The sequence below is a fragment of the Microtus pennsylvanicus genome, chromosome 18 (genome assembly GCF_037038515.1).
Source record: "Microtus pennsylvanicus isolate mMicPen1 chromosome 18, mMicPen1.hap1, whole genome shotgun sequence".
Lineage (NCBI taxonomy): Eukaryota > Metazoa > Chordata > Mammalia > Rodentia > Cricetidae > Microtus > Microtus pennsylvanicus.
The window spans coordinates 4,635,379-4,656,424 of NC_134596.1; the positions used below are offsets into that span (position 1 = coordinate 4,635,379).

At 46.4% G+C, this 21,046-nt stretch overlaps 1 protein-coding gene across 4 annotated transcripts in view; it reads right to left on the reverse strand.

The window, feature by feature from the left end:
- Sergef (secretion regulating guanine nucleotide exchange factor) overlaps positions 1-21,046 on the reverse strand; it is a 212,243-nt gene that overhangs the window by 175,541 nt on the left and 15,656 nt on the right. For 3 of the 4 annotated variants that reach the window (XR_012908246.1, XM_075952338.1, XM_075952340.1), the window contains exons 5-8: positions 19,968-20,028; positions 14,083-14,196; positions 11,055-11,117; positions 6,932-7,090 (exon numbers count right to left, since the gene is read on the reverse strand). Coding sequence is in view for 3 of the 4 variants with exons in the window: in XM_075952338.1 (XP_075808453.1) it covers positions 6,932-7,090; positions 11,055-11,117; positions 14,083-14,196; positions 19,968-20,028 (397 nt within the window). In the remaining variant the exon portion in view is untranslated. The remainder of the gene's footprint in view (positions 1-6,931; positions 7,091-11,054; positions 11,118-14,082; positions 14,197-19,967; positions 20,029-21,046) is intronic. The other variant, XM_075952339.1, reaches the window with a different exon arrangement.

Sequence of the window (21,046 nt, forward strand, 5' to 3'; positions counted from 1 at the left end):
TAAAAGCAGTGTGTAACTTTCCATAGACCACTGGCTACCCTTTCCTCTGTCATCTCACAGCTACCATTTATCTCCATTCTGTAGAGTGCTTTCCAAAGTGTGTTTCCTTTAAAAGGCTACACTCTGGGTCCCGCACACAGACCAAGGCTCCTCAGGGAATGAAATCAAACAATGCTTCCCTCTAGTGATGAGATGCAGTCTCTACATTCTCCCAGACTAGCATGCTAGTTAGGCTCCCACTATCCCACCCTGCACTGGCCACCAGTCAAAGGAGCCCAGCCCCAAAGATGACCAAGCCCAGGAACCAGCTCAAGCCCTCAGCCGGCTCCACAGGAGTGAAGGAAATCTGTCTTTAGGAACAAATGTACTCTGGAGCACTGAGACCTTTTATGACTTTCAACTCCCCTCTGCAGATGAGGAAACAAAGGCTCACGGATGTCCAAAAGAGCCCAAGCTGATCAAGCTGACTCATGACTGAGCCAAAAATAGAGGCCACTTTTCCCACCTCCTGCTACAGCCTCTTGCCTCTTTCTCATGTGACCTCTCCACCGAGGTCCACGGGAGAGACTTTCCAAGGACATTCATACTGCACTGTAAGGGGATAGTCCTCTCCACCAAGGTCCACGGGAGAGACTTTCCAAGGACAGTCACACTGCACTGTAAGGGGATAGTCCTCTCCACCGAGGTCCACGGGGAGAGACTTGCCAAGGACATCCATACTGCACTGTAAGGGGATAGTCCCATGGACTAAGGAAGGAGCCATTGTCATTTTAACTTTGAAATAGTGTTTATGAGGATACAGTCAGATTGTAAGATCTCTTCATCCATGTGTGCACTCCCCTACCCTCAACACACATAATAAAGTATAAATAAAGTATAATTAAGAATTTTTTAAAAAAAGAATCCCAATATCTGCAACCTCTTACCAGTCACAGAAGAGGAGGAACCAGAGAGAATAAGAGTATTGCTAGCATAGAAAACAATATGCACTTTATTCTAGCCCATGAGAGATAATAACCTGGTATATGTCTTCCTAGTCTCTTTACAACATGAGTTAAGAATTAGGAACAACAGTACAAGGCTATCCTTCTCTAACGGACAGTGTGCTGTCCCGGTGTACGGCTGTGCCATAGTCTTTAACCGACCTTCCTTCGTTTCACTTGTTTGCTCGTTAGACATTAGGCTGCTGGGCATGGCATGATAATCATTGTTGAACATATCTCTCTATGCTCATTATTTCCTTAACAGAATAGAATCATGGAGCCGGGATGACCAGAAAGAAAACAGGCCTAGCAAAATGTCTCAGCAGGTAAAGGCCCCTCAAACCTGAAAACCTGAGGTCAATCCCAAGGTTCCCCATGGTGGAAGGAGAGAACTGAGTCCTACAAGTCATCCTCTGGCCTTTACACTGATGTCATGACATGTGCAGTCCCTGCAGCTGTCCTGTAATATATACAATAAAGTATAGTAAAAAACGGGTCTACAAGAGCTAGTTCCAGGACAGGCTCTAAAACTACAGCGAAACCCTGTCTCGAAAAACAAAAACAAAACAAAAACAACAAAAAAAACTTTTCAAAAGGTCATCCTGTCTGAGACCTCCTATTGGCACATGGTAAAAGAGGAGCCAGAAGGCTCGAGAGTCTTTCCACAGGGAAAGAAAAAGCAAAAGAACCAACTTGTACACACTCCACCTATTAAAATGTGACCTTCCAAAAGCCCAACCACAATTGTTTGTCCTTCCCTCTGGACACCATCTCTCCTGAAACCCTAGAGCCCCTGGGGTCTTGACCACTCCTCTGGCCTCCTGCCACACTCTCTTTATTCTTCTACTAAATATTTAATTTCTACATCCAACCACAAGCTTCCTGAAGGTAGCTATGGACTTCAGTGTTCCCTTCATTCCATAGCAGAGTGCAACGTCCCTACAGTCAACATCCTATAGACAAATGCTAAAGGATCCAAGATAACTAAACGTCCTTCTAAAGAGTCTGGGACAATGAAATAACATTGGCCACAGCTAGAGAATGGCTCTGTTTATAAGAATAAGAGCATCTCAGGTACGGAGCTAGACACTTTGAGACACACAAAGACAAAAAAAGTGAGTTCAAGCTTAAGATCTGTCCATCCACATGGACCAGTGCGATGCGATCAACTGGGGACTCACCTGTGAAGTTAGGATAAGAACACTCAGCTGACAACTTCTATGGGAAAGTGTCTGTGCACACACTTTATAGTGATCACAGTGACAGCCGCCCATGGAATTGCTGCTGTACTACCAGAAAGGGAACAAACAACACTGCCTCTGTGAATCCCAGTATTGCTTCCTGCACCTTGTCCCCAGGCTCTGTTCCACACACATATCCATTTGGGGGGAAGCAGGGCCTTCTGGAAGTACAGGTTCCTGTATGGAAAGAACCCAGTCTAGCCAGGCTCTTGGATTTCCATCACCCACATCTCACTATCTCTGGAAAGAGAAGGATAGGGTCAAAGGAGTACTTGACTGAGAGTCATGAGGCTTGAGTTCTGATCCTACTGCTTCACCCATTCCCTGTGCTTCCCCTTCCTGGTTCCTCAGCCTCGTCTTTTCCAAACTGAGATGGTCAGGCCAAAGAGTCTGCATTCCCATCTCTGGTGGGCAAGTGCTAAGGGAAGGACAGCAAGGAAAAGAGATGAGACTGCCTGGGCAGCAGAACTGATCTGGGCTTCCAAGGCTGCTTCCAATCTTCTTTCTCTGCTTGGTTTTAGTTTGCTCACCTTCCAGGTGAGGAAGAAGCTTACTCCATCTCTGATTCTCTATAGCATCCAATACTCCAGGCCTTTCTTGGGTGACACAGAAAAGTAAACAAAGTCAAAGAGCTCTCTGCATTTGGCTTCATGTTTTCAATCCATATCCCTTGGAGATCACAAAGCTACTTTTAGGATGTCGCATGGTTCAGGGAAAGCTTCCAGCCTCCGGAAAGCAAAGAACTCTAGACATTCTGACCACCCCACAATAACATTTGGAACCTGTGAAGAGCATTCCCTTGAAAGTCTAACAAATTGGCAGCAGCCAGCACTTGGCATTTGTAAGCACTGATGTCTCCACACATCTCAGGACAATGTGGAATCAGCCTGTTACCTAAGCAGAGCACTCACAGAGACCTCTTCTCATGAAGAAAAACACAGCATGCTAGTCCAGGGAGCTCTGGGCTTTCCAAAAGAGCAAAGAAAGCTGATGTGACTGAGTGGTTGGGGATGTGGGTCCAGCCCTATGCTTTACCGTGTCACTCATTCCATCCTAAGCCATGCTGGCAATTTTCCATTGTTCTAATGTAGGAAAGTGTTTGTAAGAGTTTGGCTTGTTCATTGTACATGTATCAGCTAACGACCTCCTGAATGACAGGTGCCGGGCTAAGAATTGGAGAGACAGTGGCAAGTGAAAATAAGCACTCACCTGCTCTCATGGAGCTTATTAGTCATGGGAGAGGGAATTTGTCAAGGAATCGAAAGCTAAGTTGGTAAAGGACCTGCCTAGCATGCATGAAGCTGTGAGTTCAATCCCCAGAACCCCAGAAACTGTGAACAGTGTAATCTTGGCACCTAGGAGAAGGCAAGAGGATCACAAGTTCAAGGTCAGGTGACCGGGTCACATAAATAAACAAAACAAAGGGAGGGTCACAGTACCATGAGGACAAAAGTATCAAGGCAACCATGGTGGTGACCCAATGGGTACAGAAGGGGAGAAGCGGGAGCTAGGGCAAGCCATGCACAAACCTAGGTCCATCTGACAACAAAATCATGTCTTTCTGCCTCTTACCATTTACTCATTCTCTAGGGAATTAGCTACTGAACATCTACTGTGGGGCAGCCCTGTGCCAGGGTACAGCCATGAGTTAAACGAGTTCTCATGGAATCTACAGCCTAGACATTAAACATGTAAGACAAATGGATGTATGCAACGGCAGACTGGGAAGAGAACCACAACGGGTTAAATTCAACAGGTAAATTACCTAGGATGTCAGATAATCCAATAAAGCCTCTAGCCTACTGTACGTGAGTGAAAGACTTGAGGGAACAGAGCCTGTCAGGGAGCAACACAGGCCTGTCCAGCCAAGGATCCCTCGGTGTAGAAGACAGCATATTTCTATCTTGCCACAGACCTGCTAGAGCAGAAGCTCTTCTAAAACAAGACCAAACAGTGAATCAGCTTACACAGTCCAGCCTCGGGGGAGCTTCACTAGGGCAGACACTTCCTGGCTAACTTTCTCAACCACACAATCACACTACGTGCAGACAAGAAGGTTTACTGTCCTACTTGAGTGAGGATGGGTGAAACAACCGAGACAAGGTCACCAGATGAGGAAACAGCCAACTCTGCCACCCAGCTTTGTGGAACATCTCCAGTCAGGAAACGGAGCATCTCAGAGACAGCTGCAGGTCACCGGGGCTGGATAAAGTCACCCAGGAGTCCCAGGAAGTTCCTGAGAACAATGATGGGGACATTAAGAAGCTCAGGAAAGGTTTCTAGAATGCAGCTTCACCAGCCTGAGACACAGGTACCCTTGCCAATTCTCCCAGATTAGAACAGGTCCTCCTGGCCTCTTTTCAAGTGCCTCTGACTAACACAGAAAAGTATTTTTCCACTGCAAACCTGCAGGCGGGCAGTGAACTCCAGGAGTGCAGAGAGTGCACCCCCACTTCTGTACAAATCATCTGGGAAGTTACTCGGGTGCCATCCAAAGTGCCCTGGCTACACACCTGCCAATGGGAACGTCGGTCCCAGGCGCTGTGTCTCCACCTTGACAATACAAGTACCCGAACTGTATATTTCTCTTGTACCAAGTAGGGGGCACCTTGGCATCTTGCAAGGTTAGAATATTCAGCTGCTTCTTTGACCTCCACCCACTGGGGTGTCAGTAACAACCCCCAGCTGTCATAGCCCATAATGTCCCCAGCTATTGCAAACATCCACAGCAGGACCAAAGTCACCTTTTGGGGAAGTTTCAATCTTGAGACTGTGGAGAAGAAAGGCAAAGTGCTCTGCTCTGTTCCATGTCTCTGACGACATATGGTCACTATGCACACTCTTTGGGATCAGTATCACACAACAAATGCCTCCCCATAAGCAGCTGTGTGCTGTTGTGGTCCTCCACTGGAGCTTCAGGAACAAACAAACTCCGTGTTGCACTGATGAGCCGCTTGGGATCCGGCAAGGAAAACTTGTGCCTATAACTGTGAGCAGCTGAGTCTGATTACATGGAAGCTCCGGATGTTTCTTCTCAATGACATCGAGCCGAAGAAAAGGCCGACTTGGCTGCTACAAGGATCCTCCCATTCACCCCCAATTCAATATAATACCCAGATATCCAAACACCCCAGCTTTTAACTATTCTTGAACTGGGAGAAAGGGGAACAGAGTGAGGTACATATATACAAGAAAGCTGAATTAGCAACTGAATTAAACAGCTGAACCGTTACCAAAAAAGTCATGCTCTCAAGTGGAGGTGGAAACATTAAGCTGAGACTTCAAGCAGCTGGAGTGACTCAGTGCTAGCACCCGGCCTGAGGTCCACTCCGCTACAGCACTTCAAAGAAGCACCACTTCTGTCTCTCACAGTCAGCCACTTAAGCAGGCACAGGGATTACTCACAGACTCACTCCTGTATGATAGCAAGAGTGGTTTGCTGTACTGTACCGTTTCACGACTACTCGTTAACCCTAATCACTCAGTCTGCCGTCACTCACTGTCTTGCACACTTGGCTCTGTGCCTGCATGTCTTATACTGTAACAGTGCTGAATTCTCTGATATGGGTCTGCCTCTCCTAAAGGGCTCCTTAAGAGCACATAAACAGACACTTATGGGTGGATGGTTGGATGATGAACAAACAGGGATGGATGGACGGATGGATGGGTGGATGGATGGATGGACGGACAGATGGAAAGACAGATGAAGTTTTCTATCCCTATGTTTAAGAAACCTGAAGCTCTTTGAGGAAAGAAACAACTTTCTTTCAAATGGATAATCTTCCTAAGAGCATGCCCTCACCTGGCAACATGAAGGTTACTGTGTGTCTTCCTTAGGCAGGCCACCATTTCGAAATGATTGCTAACATTTTGAAAAGATCAAAGAAAAGCATCACAGACACGAGTGCTCACAAAAATGTAAGGACAAATGCACATGGCATGTGTGACTTACTGAAGAGAGCTGAAGCTATGAGAGAAACCTGAGAGCTGGAAAGTTCTAGAAAAGTGGTCAACAGGGATTTGGGGCCTGAGAACTCCTGAGAAGCCCTGAAGTTCAGAAGGCCTTGACATGGTATCAAACTGTCTGAGAAACTGTAGATCAGCGGGGACTGCTAGATAGCAGGAGTGAGAGGCCATGAAAAACCAAAATCCAAGAAGAAAGGAACGTAATAGCCAAGAAAGACCTGGCCTAAGGAAGAGATGAAAACCACTCAAGGAAAGGTGAAGATGCCCAGAGCTGCCAGGCGTGTGGTGGTCCTGAGGAACACAAGGACTCAATCATTGCACACAGTACATCAGAGTCAAACTGGGGTTTAAATCAGAATGTCACACCAGCTACCAACTCAATTTCAAATATTTACCAATACTTTCTGATGTTTTAACTCAGATCAGGTGGGAATAAAAATAAAGCCATCTCTTCAGCCATGGCCAGGCAAGAACTCACCAGTCCTTGGACCAACCTTTAGGTTGTGTTGGCTGTTATGGATGTCCTCTCAAAACATCCAGGTCTCTTAGGAGCAGAATGAGCTCACCAATCCAGTCTTGCATTTCCAAGTGTAAACCAAAGAGGAAAAGCAACATCTGGCTGATGGCAGGAGATACCAAATCCTCCACTTTCCAGTATTTAAAGTCCACTACCCCCTCCTTAACTCGTGAGGGTCTGGACAACTGCTCTTCCCAACCCCAAATTTTCTGCCACACCCTTACCTGTCTGAGCAACCAGGTGTGTCCAGCCACTCCAGACAGCAGTGAGCTTTTCATTCTGAAAGCAACGTGCATCTATTCTCTGGGGCAGAAGAAGGAATGCAGCCAGGGAAGCCAGTTGTCCATGCTTGTTCCGGCCCCAGACATACAGTTCTCCTGTATCTGAAACAGAGGAGAACGGGAGGTGAGGAACATGACCCAGAGCGTGGGGGACAACTCTGAAAAAGAAATGGGTAAAACGGAATGGCTTCCTACTTACACCACAGGATTTAGTGTGCCATGCACAATACAAAATTTATGTAGAACATAATCAAATATAAAACTTACAAAATTCTGTACATAATGCAAGGTCTAGTGTATATAATACATCTCTCTCTTTCTGTGTGTGTGTGTGTATATAAGCGCAAGCGCGCACACGCGCATACATAATAAATCATGGGGAGTGATATATGCGCACATTGGAGGATGGAGGAGTTGCATGTATCCATGAGTAGAGAGCCTAAAAGAAAATATCAGATGTCCTGTTCTATTGCTTTCTGTCTCATGCCTTCAAGGTGTTCTCTCACTGTAGCTGGAGTTGGCCATTGGCCAGGAAGCCACAGCAATCTCCAAGTCTCCGCTCCATACAGCACTAGGGTTATAGGTGTGGACATAACACAGCTTCTTATGGAGATGCTGAGATTCAAATTGAGGTCCTCATACTTGCACAGCAAGCACTCTTACTCACTAAGTCTCATCAGCCAATCTCCTGTAGTTTTTTTTCAATGTAAAACTATATTACCTTCTCTTAAGTGGGAAATCCTTAAACTTTTAAGATAACAGATCAGAAGATACACTACTTGGGGACTGGGGATGTGGCTCAGTTGGCAGAGTGATTGACTGACATACACAATCTCCAGCACTGCATAAACTGGGTGTGATGGTGCATACTTACAATCCCAGAACTCCGGAAGCAGAAGCAGAAGGATTAGGAGTTTGAGGTCATTCTTTGGCTACATAGTTAGCTCAAGGCCAGCCTGGACTACAGAAGACACTGCTAAAAAAATTATATGCTATTTAAGCTTTTAAAATGAAATAGTTCCACCGTCCATCAGAAAAGAGTGAGTTACCACTGCTCATTTGGGCAGCCCCTGAGCTCATCTGTAATCCTGCGACAGAGGCAGAAGTGACTGGCAGTGATGTAACAGGAGGAGGAAGCCAATGCAGAGTCAAGTGACTCCGGCTGCTATTCCTGGATCTGCTAACTAGCTATTGACCTTGGACAAATCACTTCCTTTTCAAGCCTTGCTTTCACCAGCTGAATATGGGAAAGGAGGGCTGCTGGCATAAAAGGGTGGAAGATAGAACCAACATCACTGCTGACCAGAAAACAACTGGTGGGTGACCATGACAAGAAAAGAACGCGCGCCTGTCTAAAAGGTGCTCAAGTTCAAAGATAATTTTTAGATGAAAACCAAACAAAATGAAGCCAAGGCTGTAATTCAGCCTGTGAGACATCAGTCCGCAGCCCTCCATAAGCTTCCCCAGTCCTGGCAGTGTGACAGTCTCCACGTGCACTAAACAACAGCACTAGCCACCAGCACCTGCAGTGTGGCTGGCACCCACGAGAATACGCAACAGACTGCAGAGCTATCACCAAAACATACTTCATTAGTAATGTTCCTATTATATTAAATAACATTTTGGATATTCTAAAGAAAAGGCATTAATAATATTAATTTTATCTGTTTCATTTTTTGAAATATGGCTCACAGAACTGTCCCAAAAGATAAGCTAATCAAGCCTGGGATATGTTAAAGACTCCCAGATCACCTGGCTAACAAGGACTCACAGCCAGTGAAAGGACAAGGAGTCAGGCCTGTTTCATTTGGTGAGCTCCCTATAAAGTTTACAGCACTGCTTCCCCTACAGTGTCTCATAGTCCCCAAAAGTGATCAAAGGTCAAAGAGGATCATTACAGCCGTAGCGCAGGAATTTCTAAGTTCCATCTGACACTCACTGGATGTGGGACACAGGACACAGCAGACTATGACCCATTCCCTTACCTCTAAGGTGAGGATGTTTATGACACAGTTCCCATCACAGGTGGCCCTGAAACACTGACAGCCTACAGGTCTATGATGTGCACTGGGCTTTCGTCAGAGTTTAGAGGTCTAAGAATCCCTCACAGGAGGGCAGAGACAACACCCTTATCCCACACAACATCAACCCAGTACATGCTGGAGAGCCTCAGAGGTTCCAGGAGTGTGGAGCCGATGTGGCTCAGAATATCTAAGCCATCTTTTTGAAAGGCAGACTGTCTTCCACATGGGGATAGTTACACTGTTGCATCAGCAGGTAAAATTAAATTCTGCTGCAATGCCAAATGGTTACATAATCTACAAGGACTCCAGAGAAGAGGTCTAAAGAACACTGAACAAAATCCAGTGTGCTAACAGTCCAAGCAAGATGAGAAAGGAGGGCTATTAATCTTGACGATTTTTAACTCACTTTCGAAATATCAAAAGCCAATTCACTTTGTGACTATACTAAAAATGATTAAATGGACACTTTAAAATGGTGAATATCATATATAAATTATAGCTCCATCAAAAAAAAAAAAAGAAAATCCAGTCTGAGTATAAAAGGCACTACAGGAAAAAGTGGCCATGTAGGAAATAATACATTTAGTAATCACATATCTTTGTTCTTTTTTAAAACTTGACGTTAGCAGTTAATTCAATAATTTCTAAGCTTGTACACCATCAGCCATCTCAAATCAATTAGGGCAGAAAATAAATGTGTCTTACTCCAAGAAGGATAAGTTGCCATCACTAGCTGTGGGCTGCACAAAGCACCTGCAATCCTGTGTCTCCAGAGAAGAGGGGGACCTGGTGCAGGGAGTCACTCAAGAGCCAGCGTTCAACTCCACACTTTCACCAACCACCAAAGTGAAACGCAGGCTACAAATTGATGTCTCTCTTGTCAGCCGGTTAGTTGTTTTAGACTCACTGAACAAGAGCTTATCGGAAGCTCAGAATTTGTTAAGTATTTAAACTTTCACACTGTCTCTGGTACTCTGTGAACGCCAACAGTTAGTTGTCATCTCGGTTGGACCATGCTAGGCTGTGAGTTTACAGACATGTACACACATGAATTTCCACACAAAACACAGCAGTATGACAGTCCTCATACTGCTTAAAATGAAAGGCATTCGACTCTGCGTGAGAGGTCTAACAAAGATAAGCTCCTCAGAGGTACAAGCTGAAGCCTACCCTGCCTTAGCATGACAATCCAGGTCAAAGGAAAGGGAAAGCCTTCCTGCATGAGGAAACAATGCATGGCTTCCTGAAGAAAGGCCACTGGATAACTTACATTGCATTAGCACTGATGGCGAGTCAGAAAACTAAGATGTAAGAGCTGAGCATGTTGGAGCACACTTGGGAGATGAAAGCAAAAGAATCAGGAGTTCTAAGGCCAGGTGTGTGTGTGTGTGTGTGTGTGTGTGTGTGTATTTCCTCATGTAACTCGGGCAAAAGAATTTCAGTAAGTTTGAAGCCATCCTGGGTTACACAGTGAATATCAATCCAGCCTGGGTTGCAGAGTGAGACTGTTTCAAAAGCAAAAAACATAAAAGAGCGGTATGCTATATGGTCAAGTACTTGCTCCCTGACACTTGGTCAGCAATGGGCGACATAGACAATGGTAGCCATATCATACAGCCTAGGTGTACAGTAGATTGTATCTCCCTGATGCTCAGGCAATGACACCCCCCCATCACTGAGCAATATACGGCTATATATAAATATACTGTTCACATGATTTGCCCATCACAATTCCCCCAAGGGGAAGATAATCATTTCCACCCTGTATAACTGGAAAAACTCAGATGATGAGCGATGAGCCTCAGCTTGATGGGAGTGCTTTATATGTACTATCAAATTCAGCCTTTACACCTGCCCATAAAGTACTTTGCAGATGAGGAGGAGATGGTCTCAAAAGATAATTTGCGTAAAATTATGTCAAGAATGGTATCAAAACTGTCACTCCAAAATTTATACCTTCCCTGGCTGTCTCAGCTTCACTCAGAGACCATAGCATGCAGGACGCTGAATGGCACATTCGGCTCTGAAGAGCTGGTACCTACCTGTTAATGCGGCTGAGTGGTCAGATCCGGCAACGACACATACTGCTGTGGAATTTTCAAGGTCTGGAAAGGAAATATGTTTGTTCTGAGCTATATTTAGGCTAGAACACTTCGCATGGAGAGTAGACTCCAGGGGCCAGCATTACCTAGGCATGGGGAAAACCACCCAGTGCGGGCAAATGTGAGCAACAGTAGGGGCAGGCTGGCTGGCAGGATGGGGAGAGTGACGTCAGGTCAATGGATTGAGGATAAAGTAGCACAGGTTCATTATCACACAGGAAAGGTACAAACATGAACGGCAGGAAAGCTAGCAGAAGCATGCAGTAGTGAGTTGGAACCAAACAAGTAAGTGTAAATTCAGTTTTCTGAGAGAAACAGATGCACAGACATGAGAAAATTCATGTGAAATGTATGTATTTCTGAACTCTACCTGCTGAGGAAGGCTGAAGGCAAAAGAATTCAAGCCTTCAGCTCCTATGTGTGCAGGACTCAAGCATAAACCAGGCCTTGGAAAAGCACACAGCAGAGTTCTCTGAACCCGCTTCTGGCCTGCAAGTCCAGTCATTTACCTCCCTGAGCTACATCGTTTCCACCACTATGTCAGAATCCCAGTCCATCCTGTTAGGAATTGGGACAGCCTGTGGTAATCTATGGTCTAGCCTGCAGAAAAACAGTCGAGTTTGAAACTGTTTCCAGAAACTTCTGTTTTACTAACTAATTAAAAGGCATCTCACATTTTTAAGTGCCTTATGGAATAAACAGAACAAAGCAGAAGTTCCCAGCCATATCTACCAGCAAGGAGTCCTGGGCCTTAGGGATACCTAGGTAGCAAAGTGAAGACAAGAATACAAAATGATACACTTGGACTATGAGGGCAGAAAGCTGACGAGTCATTCAGGGTCATCCGAAAACTCCCAGACAACTCTGAGCTGTCATTCCAGATCCCAAACTAGCAGTTTAAGTTAGAGTTTTGTTATGTCTTCCAGTTACTGGCCCTGCTAAAATACAGAGAACAACATTCCATTTTCCCCTTAGCATAGGAGGACACTGGTAACCATTAACACATAGCAAAACAGTGCTTCGGAGAAGGCAATGCAGGCCAGGTGGGGAGTCTTCACTGAGAGAGTCACATCTGAGTCAGAATTGAGGAAACCCCAGGGCTTTTCCAAAGAAAGAGAAAGAAGAGCACTTCCAGCGGAGCTGAGAGCCTGTCTACAGGTACAAGGGCAAGGGCAAGTCAGCTGGAATAAGGAGATCTGAGAGCCTGTCTACAGGTACAAGGGCAAGGGCAAGTCAGCTGGAATAAGGAGATCTGGGAAGTGAGACCTGTGACAGACAGACAGACAGACAGACAGACAGACAGACAGACAGACACAGACACACACAGACACACACATTGTATTCATGATACAAGCACACACAGAAAGAGAAAGGAAGAAAGGAGGGAGGGAGGGAGGGAAGGCTATGATTTTCAAGCCTTTTCAAGGCAGACATGGTAGCACACTTATAATCTCAGTGTTAGGAAGTGGAGCAGACGAGCAACTCAGTGGGCTGCAGGCTTGTAAAAGACCCTGCCTCATAAAACGAGTGGACAGTGCCAAAGGAACAAGAGCCAAGGCTGTCCTCTGGCCTCCACAGTCACATGCACACATGTACATTCATAAATATATGCACACACAACCAGAATGACCCCAACGCACGTATGCCTCACTATCACTACAGTCTATTCTGTCCCATCCTTTCCCGACACCCATCCCCGCAGCCTCTCTTGTTTAGAGCTCGGGAAGAGTTGGAGGTCTTCATATAGGGTTTTCCTATAGCCAACCATCAGCGAATTGGGCCCAAGAGTCAGAGTTACAGAGAAGAGAAGAGATAGACGTGGTACCATACACAAATCAGAAATGCCTACAAAGAGAGTGGAGTTCAGAGACAAAGAGCTGAAGAGGACCTGAGAGTAGAAGACAAAAAAGAGAAAAGAAAGGAAGGGGTGGTACCTATAGGTCAACTAATCAAAATAAGACCCACCAGCAGACCCATGAGCAGAGTGCAAATGACCTACTGTGTTTCCACATGGAGACACCCCATGAGCAGAGTGCAAATGACCTACTGTGTTTCCACATGGAGACACCCCATGAGCAGAGTGCAAATGACCTACTGTGTTTCCACATGGAGACACCCCATGAGCAGAGTGCAAATGACCTACTGTGTTTCCACATGGAGACACCCCATGAGCAGAGTGCAAATGACCTACTGTGTTTCCACATGGAGACACCCCATGCCTGCTCTACATCCTTACTCATTCCTGCTTCCCTTATGGCAGAAGGAAATGGCACAGAGGCACAGCCAATGTCTTCCCTGTGGAGTATAACTGCCTGCGCTGAGGTCATTTCTGTCCCCTTGGCCATGCAGGAAACTCAGCAGGGCTGATTCTGAGCAGTCACCCAGATGCCTTGTGGGTAACTTGCACCTAGGATTCAGGACTTGCAGACTCACTAGATTATGACATCCTGTTTCCAAACTCCTACATCGCTTCCAAGTAGCTATGACCCATCTAGAACTTCCTTGCTGGTCTCCACTTACCTGCCAGGCATCTATCAATCAACATGTCCCAGCCTCTGGTGGCAAAGATAGCGAGTTTCCTGGGGCCACAAAAATTACAAAACTACTGACATCCCAACCAAGAGAGAGCATTAGAAAGATCAAGAAATACCAAAGGCTTAGGGCTAGAGAGATGTCTCAGCAGTACTCAGAGTACTGGCTGGACCTGAATTTGGTTCTCAGCACCAACATGGCAACTTACAACCGTATTTAACCCCAATTCCAGAGGATGTAACACCCTCTTCTGGCCCCCTGGGCACCTGGCATGCAAGTGATGCACAGACATACATGCAGGCAAGACAGCCATACAAAATCAAATGTTTAGAAAAATACTGAGAGAGAGAAGGAAACTCCACTTACCCATCTTCTGAAGGTCTACTTCCTTCCTCACAAAGAATAATCAAAGACTATAAAGAAATAAGGAGCTCACCTGTCACTCTGCTTGGTTCCTTTGCTGTCAAAAACAATGGCAGAGTCTGCCCAGGACACAAGCGTTGTGCAGAAGATGCCAAGCCAGTCCCCCACTGGAACACGCTGCCACTCACTTCCCAGCAGAGCCGAAAGGAAAAGAGAAAATGTGTGTCAAGTTAAACTACACTGCTGTTAGACCCTCACTGCTACAGGAAATTCCCAATGAACCGCAGCCAAGGTGAGTGCTACACAGGGGCTGCTTCAAGGGCCTGTGACCTGCCACAGGAATTACCTCTGAGCCAAACACAAATCCAGCTTTTCAGACAATCTAAGACCACGAGAAAACTCCAATGTAGTAAAACTTCCTCTCAAAGTCCCAGGCATTGCCCCACAGCTACGCTCCTGGAATGCTGACTTGATCATGGCTAACCTGAAAGGAAGCTTGAAGACCACTGAGTCCACACCTCACATTCACCACATGAGAAATCGAGGATCCAGAAAAGAGACTGTGATTTGGCCATGGTTGCATGGGGAATCAATAGCAGAAAAAACACTGGGGTTCAGCTGACACTCAAGGTAGTGCCTTTCTGTTACAAGGTGAATTTGGATTTTCTATTGTCAAATACAAGTGTATCTGTGACTTCAAGATAGCACGGCAGTCATTATTTCAGTAGAACGGCCACTTGAACCTATGTACCCACATCCCAAACCCCACAGAAATGCACAGATAAAATCCTATGCATTTGGCAGCTAGTCAGATGTGCACAGCATGGATCCACCAGCTAAACCAACATCAAGGTCTGCTCCTCTGGACCATTCTACAGCCAGCACTCTCAGATTGCAACAGACAAGCCTGCTTTATGAAGCAGCAGCTATGCTCACTGAGAATAATGCACAGGAGAGGCCTGAAATAAACCAAGACTACAACCAGCAGATAAACTCCAAGAGCAGAATTTCCCTGCATACAACAACTGCTTGATATGTCCACAATGTCTCAAAGAGTGAATTATTCCCTTTGAAAATTTTCCCAGATATATTGGTTTTTATTTTATATGTATGAGAGTTTGGCCTTCATGTATAACTGCACCACGTGTGCCTGGTTTCTACAGAGGCCAGAAGAGGATGTCAATTCCCCGGAACTGGAGTTACAGACCACTGTGAGCCATCATGTGGGGTCCTCTACAGTCAGTGCTCTTAACCAATGAGTGGTCTCTCCAGCTTCTCTTTGAAATGTTTTATTGTAAAATATGTACAGTGTAAAACATATCACCTTCACCATTTTAAGTGTCTAGCCCAGTGTACCACACAGTCACCGTGGTATGCAACCATTATCCTTCCATCTCCAAATTGCTTCATCCTGCAACACTGAAGCAGATTGTACCCACTCCCTCCCCATCCTGGTCCCCTGCCATGGGGCTGCCATTCAGCGTCTCTAATTTTGACTACTCCTATGAAGAGAACGCCAGCATTTGTCCTTTCTATGACTGGCTTATGCCAGTCAGCACCATGTTCATCTAGGGAGAAGCCTCTCAACAGTTCTGTACCTTTTAAAGCTCATACTATCCCTGGGGGAGGGACGGGGACAACACATGTGTGTGTGCCCCATTGTGCTTGCCCATTCACCTGTCAGTGGACACCCGAGGAACGTCTCAGCTGCTGTATGTGTCAGTTACAGCTGGTGTCTTTCATCCTATGCACTGCTGATCTCGTTACCTCTACCTCCTTTTTCCCTTTTATAAAATTTATTTGTCAAGTTGGGAGTGATGGCACACATCTTTAATCCCAGCACTCAAGAGGCAGAGGCAGAGGCAGGTAGATCTCTGTGAGTTCAAGTCAAGCCTGGTCTACATAGTGAGTTCTAGGCCAGCTGGGGCTATATTGTGAGACTTACCTACAAAAAAAAAAAAAGCTACAGCTAGTTATATGGCACCACTATACTGCTTTCCATAGCAACTGAACCTCTACATTCTATATGAAGAATTAAACGGGGGGGGGGGCAGGAATAACCTCAAACCACGGCCCTCCCCACCCTGCTTAAGACACACACAAGGTTCACTGCCTGTCCGCTTCTGGGGATTCTGGCCACTTAATGCATAGAAGCACAAGGATTACAGATCCATACAACCATGCCTTGCTGTGGTAGGGTGCTGGGGAACTGAGCTTAGGTCCTCATACTTGTGTAGCAAGTGCTTGGCCCACTGAGCCCTCTCTCTAGCCCCATTGCCCTGCGGATTTCTTTCTTTTTTGGGGGGGTGGGGGTGGGGGTTGAGACAGGGTTTCTCTGTAGCTTTGGAGCCTGTCCTGGAACTTACTTTTGTTGATCAGGCTAGCCTCAAATTCACAGAGATCCACCTGCCTCTGCTGGGATTAAAGGCATGTGCCACCACCGCCTGGCCTTGCCCTGCAGATTTCTAAGAGAAGAGCCATCTATAAACAAATAGTCGCTACCACACAGCTCAGCAGTCACTCTCCTTAACCCACTTAATCCAAAGAAATAAAATCTACATTCCTATAAAAAACTGTCCACGAATGTTTATAGGTTATTGAAAATAGGCCAAAACTAGAAACGAGTTTGACATTCCTCAGTGGATAACTAGTTAAACAAACTGGCTCTTATAAACTGTCCTGTGCCCCACCCCCCAACATCCAGGTGTGGAATCCCTAATTTCTAGTGTGGCTTTGTTTGGAAACAGGGCATTACAGAGGTTAGGAAAGCTGAGCAGTACCTATGGGAAGTGGGGTTAGTCCATTAGGACTAGTGCCTGTACGTATGAGTCATGAGAGAGCTGTCTTTGCACAGATGCTCAGAGGAAGAGCCTGTTAGGCCACAGTGAGAAGCGGGCATCTCAATCCTAATGGCACTCATCCTGGGCTTCCAGTGTCTAGAACAGGGAGAAAGGAAGGGTACGGCATTTAAGCCATTTGGGCTGCAGTAATGTGTTACAGCACCTCTAGCAGGCTAATCCAGTGCCACATCCATACCACGCTATTCGTCATGAAAAGGAATCAGTTATGGATACACATGGCTCAGACGGATACCCAGGGAACTATGCTGTGCAGGAAAGCCAACCCCTAAAGGTCATGTACTGTACGGGAGCATCTTAGGGCATTTCAGAGGTGACATTACAAACACGAGAAACAGGAACGGTTGTTGAGGGCTAAGAAAAGGCTGGGAGCAGCAGGAGAAAACTCGTGGTGATAAATTCCTCTGTATCCTCACTGCATCAGCATCAGCATCCTGGGTGAGCTACTGCAATTCCTCTGTATCCTCACTGCATCAGCATCAGCATCCTGGGTGAGCTGCTGCACTGTTAATTCTGCAAGGTATTACCACTGAGAGAAGCTGGAAAAAGAACTTGTGGGGATCTAGTTTGTTTTTTTTTTTTAGCAATTTCATGTGGGGTTATAATTCTCTCAAAACACAAGATTTCACATTTTAAAAATTGTTTGTGTATGAATGTTTTGTCTGCATGTTTGTCTGTTCTCCACATGCATGCCTGGTGCCCATGAGAGCCAGAAAAGAGTGTCAGATCCCCTAGCACTGGAGTTAGACTATGAATAGCTGTCGTGTGGGTGCTGGGAACCAAACCTGTGTCTTCTGGAAGAGCAGCTGGTGCTCCTAACTGCTGTATTGATATCTCCCTTTAAGAGAAGGTTTAAGCAGCAGTAAGCCACAGGACTGGACCAACACAGACTTTCACTGCCTCCTCCTGGCCTCTCTCTCTGTCGTCACCCACCACACCCACCACACAGCATGGGGAGTTACCAGTCACACCTGGATTCACACAGCCTGGGGAGTTACCAGTCACAGGAGAAAAACACAGTGACAGCACAGAGGAGCAAGGGCCGAATCCGAAGGGTGAAGCTTCTCCACCCACGCCTGGGTTTCTAGTCCCTCCCCTCTGAGTTTCTCTCCCTCTCCCTTTCCCTCCCAAGCATCTGCCCCCTCACATGTTTATTTGTGTGTACATGTATGTGCAGGTGCATGTAGAAGTCAGGGTTCAACCTTGGTTGTGTTCCTAAAATACCTTCAATTTTAACTGAGACAAGGTCTCTCATTGTTCTGGAGCTTCATCAAGTAAGCTAGGCTAGCTTGCCAGCGAGCTTCAGAGATCTGCCTGCCTCTGCTTCACACTTGCTAACATTACATCACCAAGTCCAGCTTTTTACGTGGGCTCTATAGATTTGAACTCAGATCCTCATGCTTTCAAGGCGATCATAGTATCTATTGACCCATCTCCCCACCTTACCTTCTTTTTAAAAAGAGCTATCTATGTATCAATTGTTTTCTAACCTTTAGGATCTTCAAACCAAAGCCAGAGTCCTATTTACCTTATGTCACCTGCCCTCCAGTGGCCCTGTACATGCTGCCCACTCATGTACAGAAGACAATGCACTTAAAGCTTGTCCATCCACCAATGTTAAAATCCAGCAGGAAGGCAACACAGTTGGCTGCAGAGTCCACACTGACAGTCTCTAGCTCCTCCTCCCTCCCTCACACACAACACAGTTGGCTGCAGAGTCCACACTGACAGTCTCTAGCTCCTCCTCCCTCCCTCACACACAACACAGTTGGCTGCAGAGTCCACACTGACAGTCTCTAGCTCCTCCTCCCTCCCTCACACACAACACAGTTGGCTGCAGAGTCCACACTGACAGTCTCTAGCTCCTCCTCCCTCCCTCACACACAACACAGTTGCTGCAGAGTCCACACTGACAGTCTCTAGCTCCTCCTCCCTCACACACAACACAGTTGGCTGCAGAGTCCACACTGACAGTCTCTAGCTCCTCCTCCCTCCCTCACACACAACACAGTTGCTGCAGAGTCCACACTGACAGTCTCTAGCTCCTCCTCCCTCCCTCACACACAACACAGTTGGCTGCAGAGTCCACACTGACAGTCTCTAGCTCCTCCTCCCTCCCTCCCTCACACACAACACAGTTGGCTGCAGAGTCCACACTGACAGTCTCTAGCTCCTCCTCCCTCCCTCCCTCACACACAACACAGTTGGCTGCAGAGTCCACACTGACAGTCTCTAGCTCCTCCTCCCTCCCTCACACACAACACAGTTGGCTGCAGAGTCCACACTGACAGTCTCTAGCTCCTCCTCCCTCCCTCACACACAACACAGTTGGCTGCAGAGTCCACACTGACAGTCTCTAGCTCCTCCTCCCTCACACACAACACAGTTGGCTGCAGAGTCCACACTGACAGTCTCTAGCTCCTCCTCCCTCCCTCACACACAACACAGTTGGCTGCAGAGTCCACACTGACAGTCTCTAGCTCCTCCTCCCTCCCTCACACACAACACAGTTGGCTGCAGAGTCCACACTGACAGTCTCTAGCTCCTCCTCCCTCCCTCACACACAACACAGTTGGCTGCAGAGTCCACACTGACAGTCTCTAGCTCCTCCTCCCTCCCTCACACACAACACAGTTGGCTGCAGAGTCCACACTGACAGTCTCTAGCTCCTCCTCCCTCCCTCACACACAACACAGTTGGCTGCAGAGTCCACACTGACAGTCTCTAGCTCCTCCTCCTTCCCTCCCTCACACACAACACAGTTGGCTGCAGAGTCCACACTGACAGTCTCTAGCTCCTCCTCCCTCCCTCACACGTGCTTCCACAAACTCTTGTGGGTGAGACTTTAACTCACACCACTCCTTGGCTATAAGGACTGAACGAGAGAATAAAATTATGAAAAACCTAGCAGCATGTCTGCAACAAAGAGAGTCAGACAGCTCACTCCCTTCCTCCCCTGACGAAGACTCTCCAATGACTTCTACTTTGTGGTCTCTCCTCTCAGCACAGCTGGCCCCTTGCCGACACCCCTTACAAAGTTTTCCTGGAGCTCTACTGCTCAGAATGGGCTCGCTTGAGAAATAAAGGCTGGGTGGTCTACCTGTAGTGGCTAACGCATGCCTCAGTCCAGCAGCGACACAAACAACCTTCTCTCTCAGGAGCTGTCCAAAGAAAGAACAGGATTTACTCTCAGAATCATTCATCTACAAAATATCATGTAACTTGTACAAACTCAATTCAGTCTGAAGCACCCCCACCCAATATGCTCACTCAGAAATGCTTCTTTATTTATGAGATGAAAATCTGTGTGTTGCATGCACATGAGTGTGTGTTGTATGCACATGAGTGTGTATTGTATGCATGTGTGTTGCATGTACTTGAGTGCAGTTGTATGTGCACGCATTACATGCACATGTGTGTTTGTGTGTTACATGCACTTAAGTATTTGTATGTCTGTTGCATGCACATGAGTGTGTATGTGTTGCATGCACTTGAGGGTGTATATGTGTGTTGCATGCACTTGAGTGTGTGTGTTGCGTGCACATGAGTGTGTGGGTACAAGGAGGTCAAAGGAAGACACTGAGTACCTTCTACTATCACTCTCTGCCTTACTGCCTTGAATCAGGGTCTCTCACTAAATTGGAAGTTCCCTATTTCAGCGAGGCTCAGTGGCCATTGAGCTCCCTCAGTGCTGGAGTTATAGGCATACACAGTCATCCCTAGCTTTTTTAAAATATGTATTTTATGTGTATGTCTGTTCTTCCTAAATGTGTACCATATGCATGCCTAGTGCCTGTGATGGTCAGAAGAGAATATCAGATCCCATGGAACTAGAGTTACATACGGTTGTGGGTACTGCAAACTGAATCTAGGTCCTCAGCAAGAGCCACAACTACTCTTAATGGTTGAGACATCTCTCTTGCCCTTACTTTGGCTTTTTTTTTTTTGCATGAGTTCTGAAGATTGAAATCCAAGTTCCCATGCTTGTATAACAAGCACTCTTACCATTAAGCCATCTCCCTAACCCTGAAATATAACTTTTTAAAAATATCGTATCATAGTACCACATTGCACTGCCTCTCAAGGGTAGGGGGTGGGACCTCCAAACTCATCCAGTAAACATTCCCCAAAACAGCCAAATCCCATATGGCTCCTGCCACACAGCTCAGCTCTGTGACA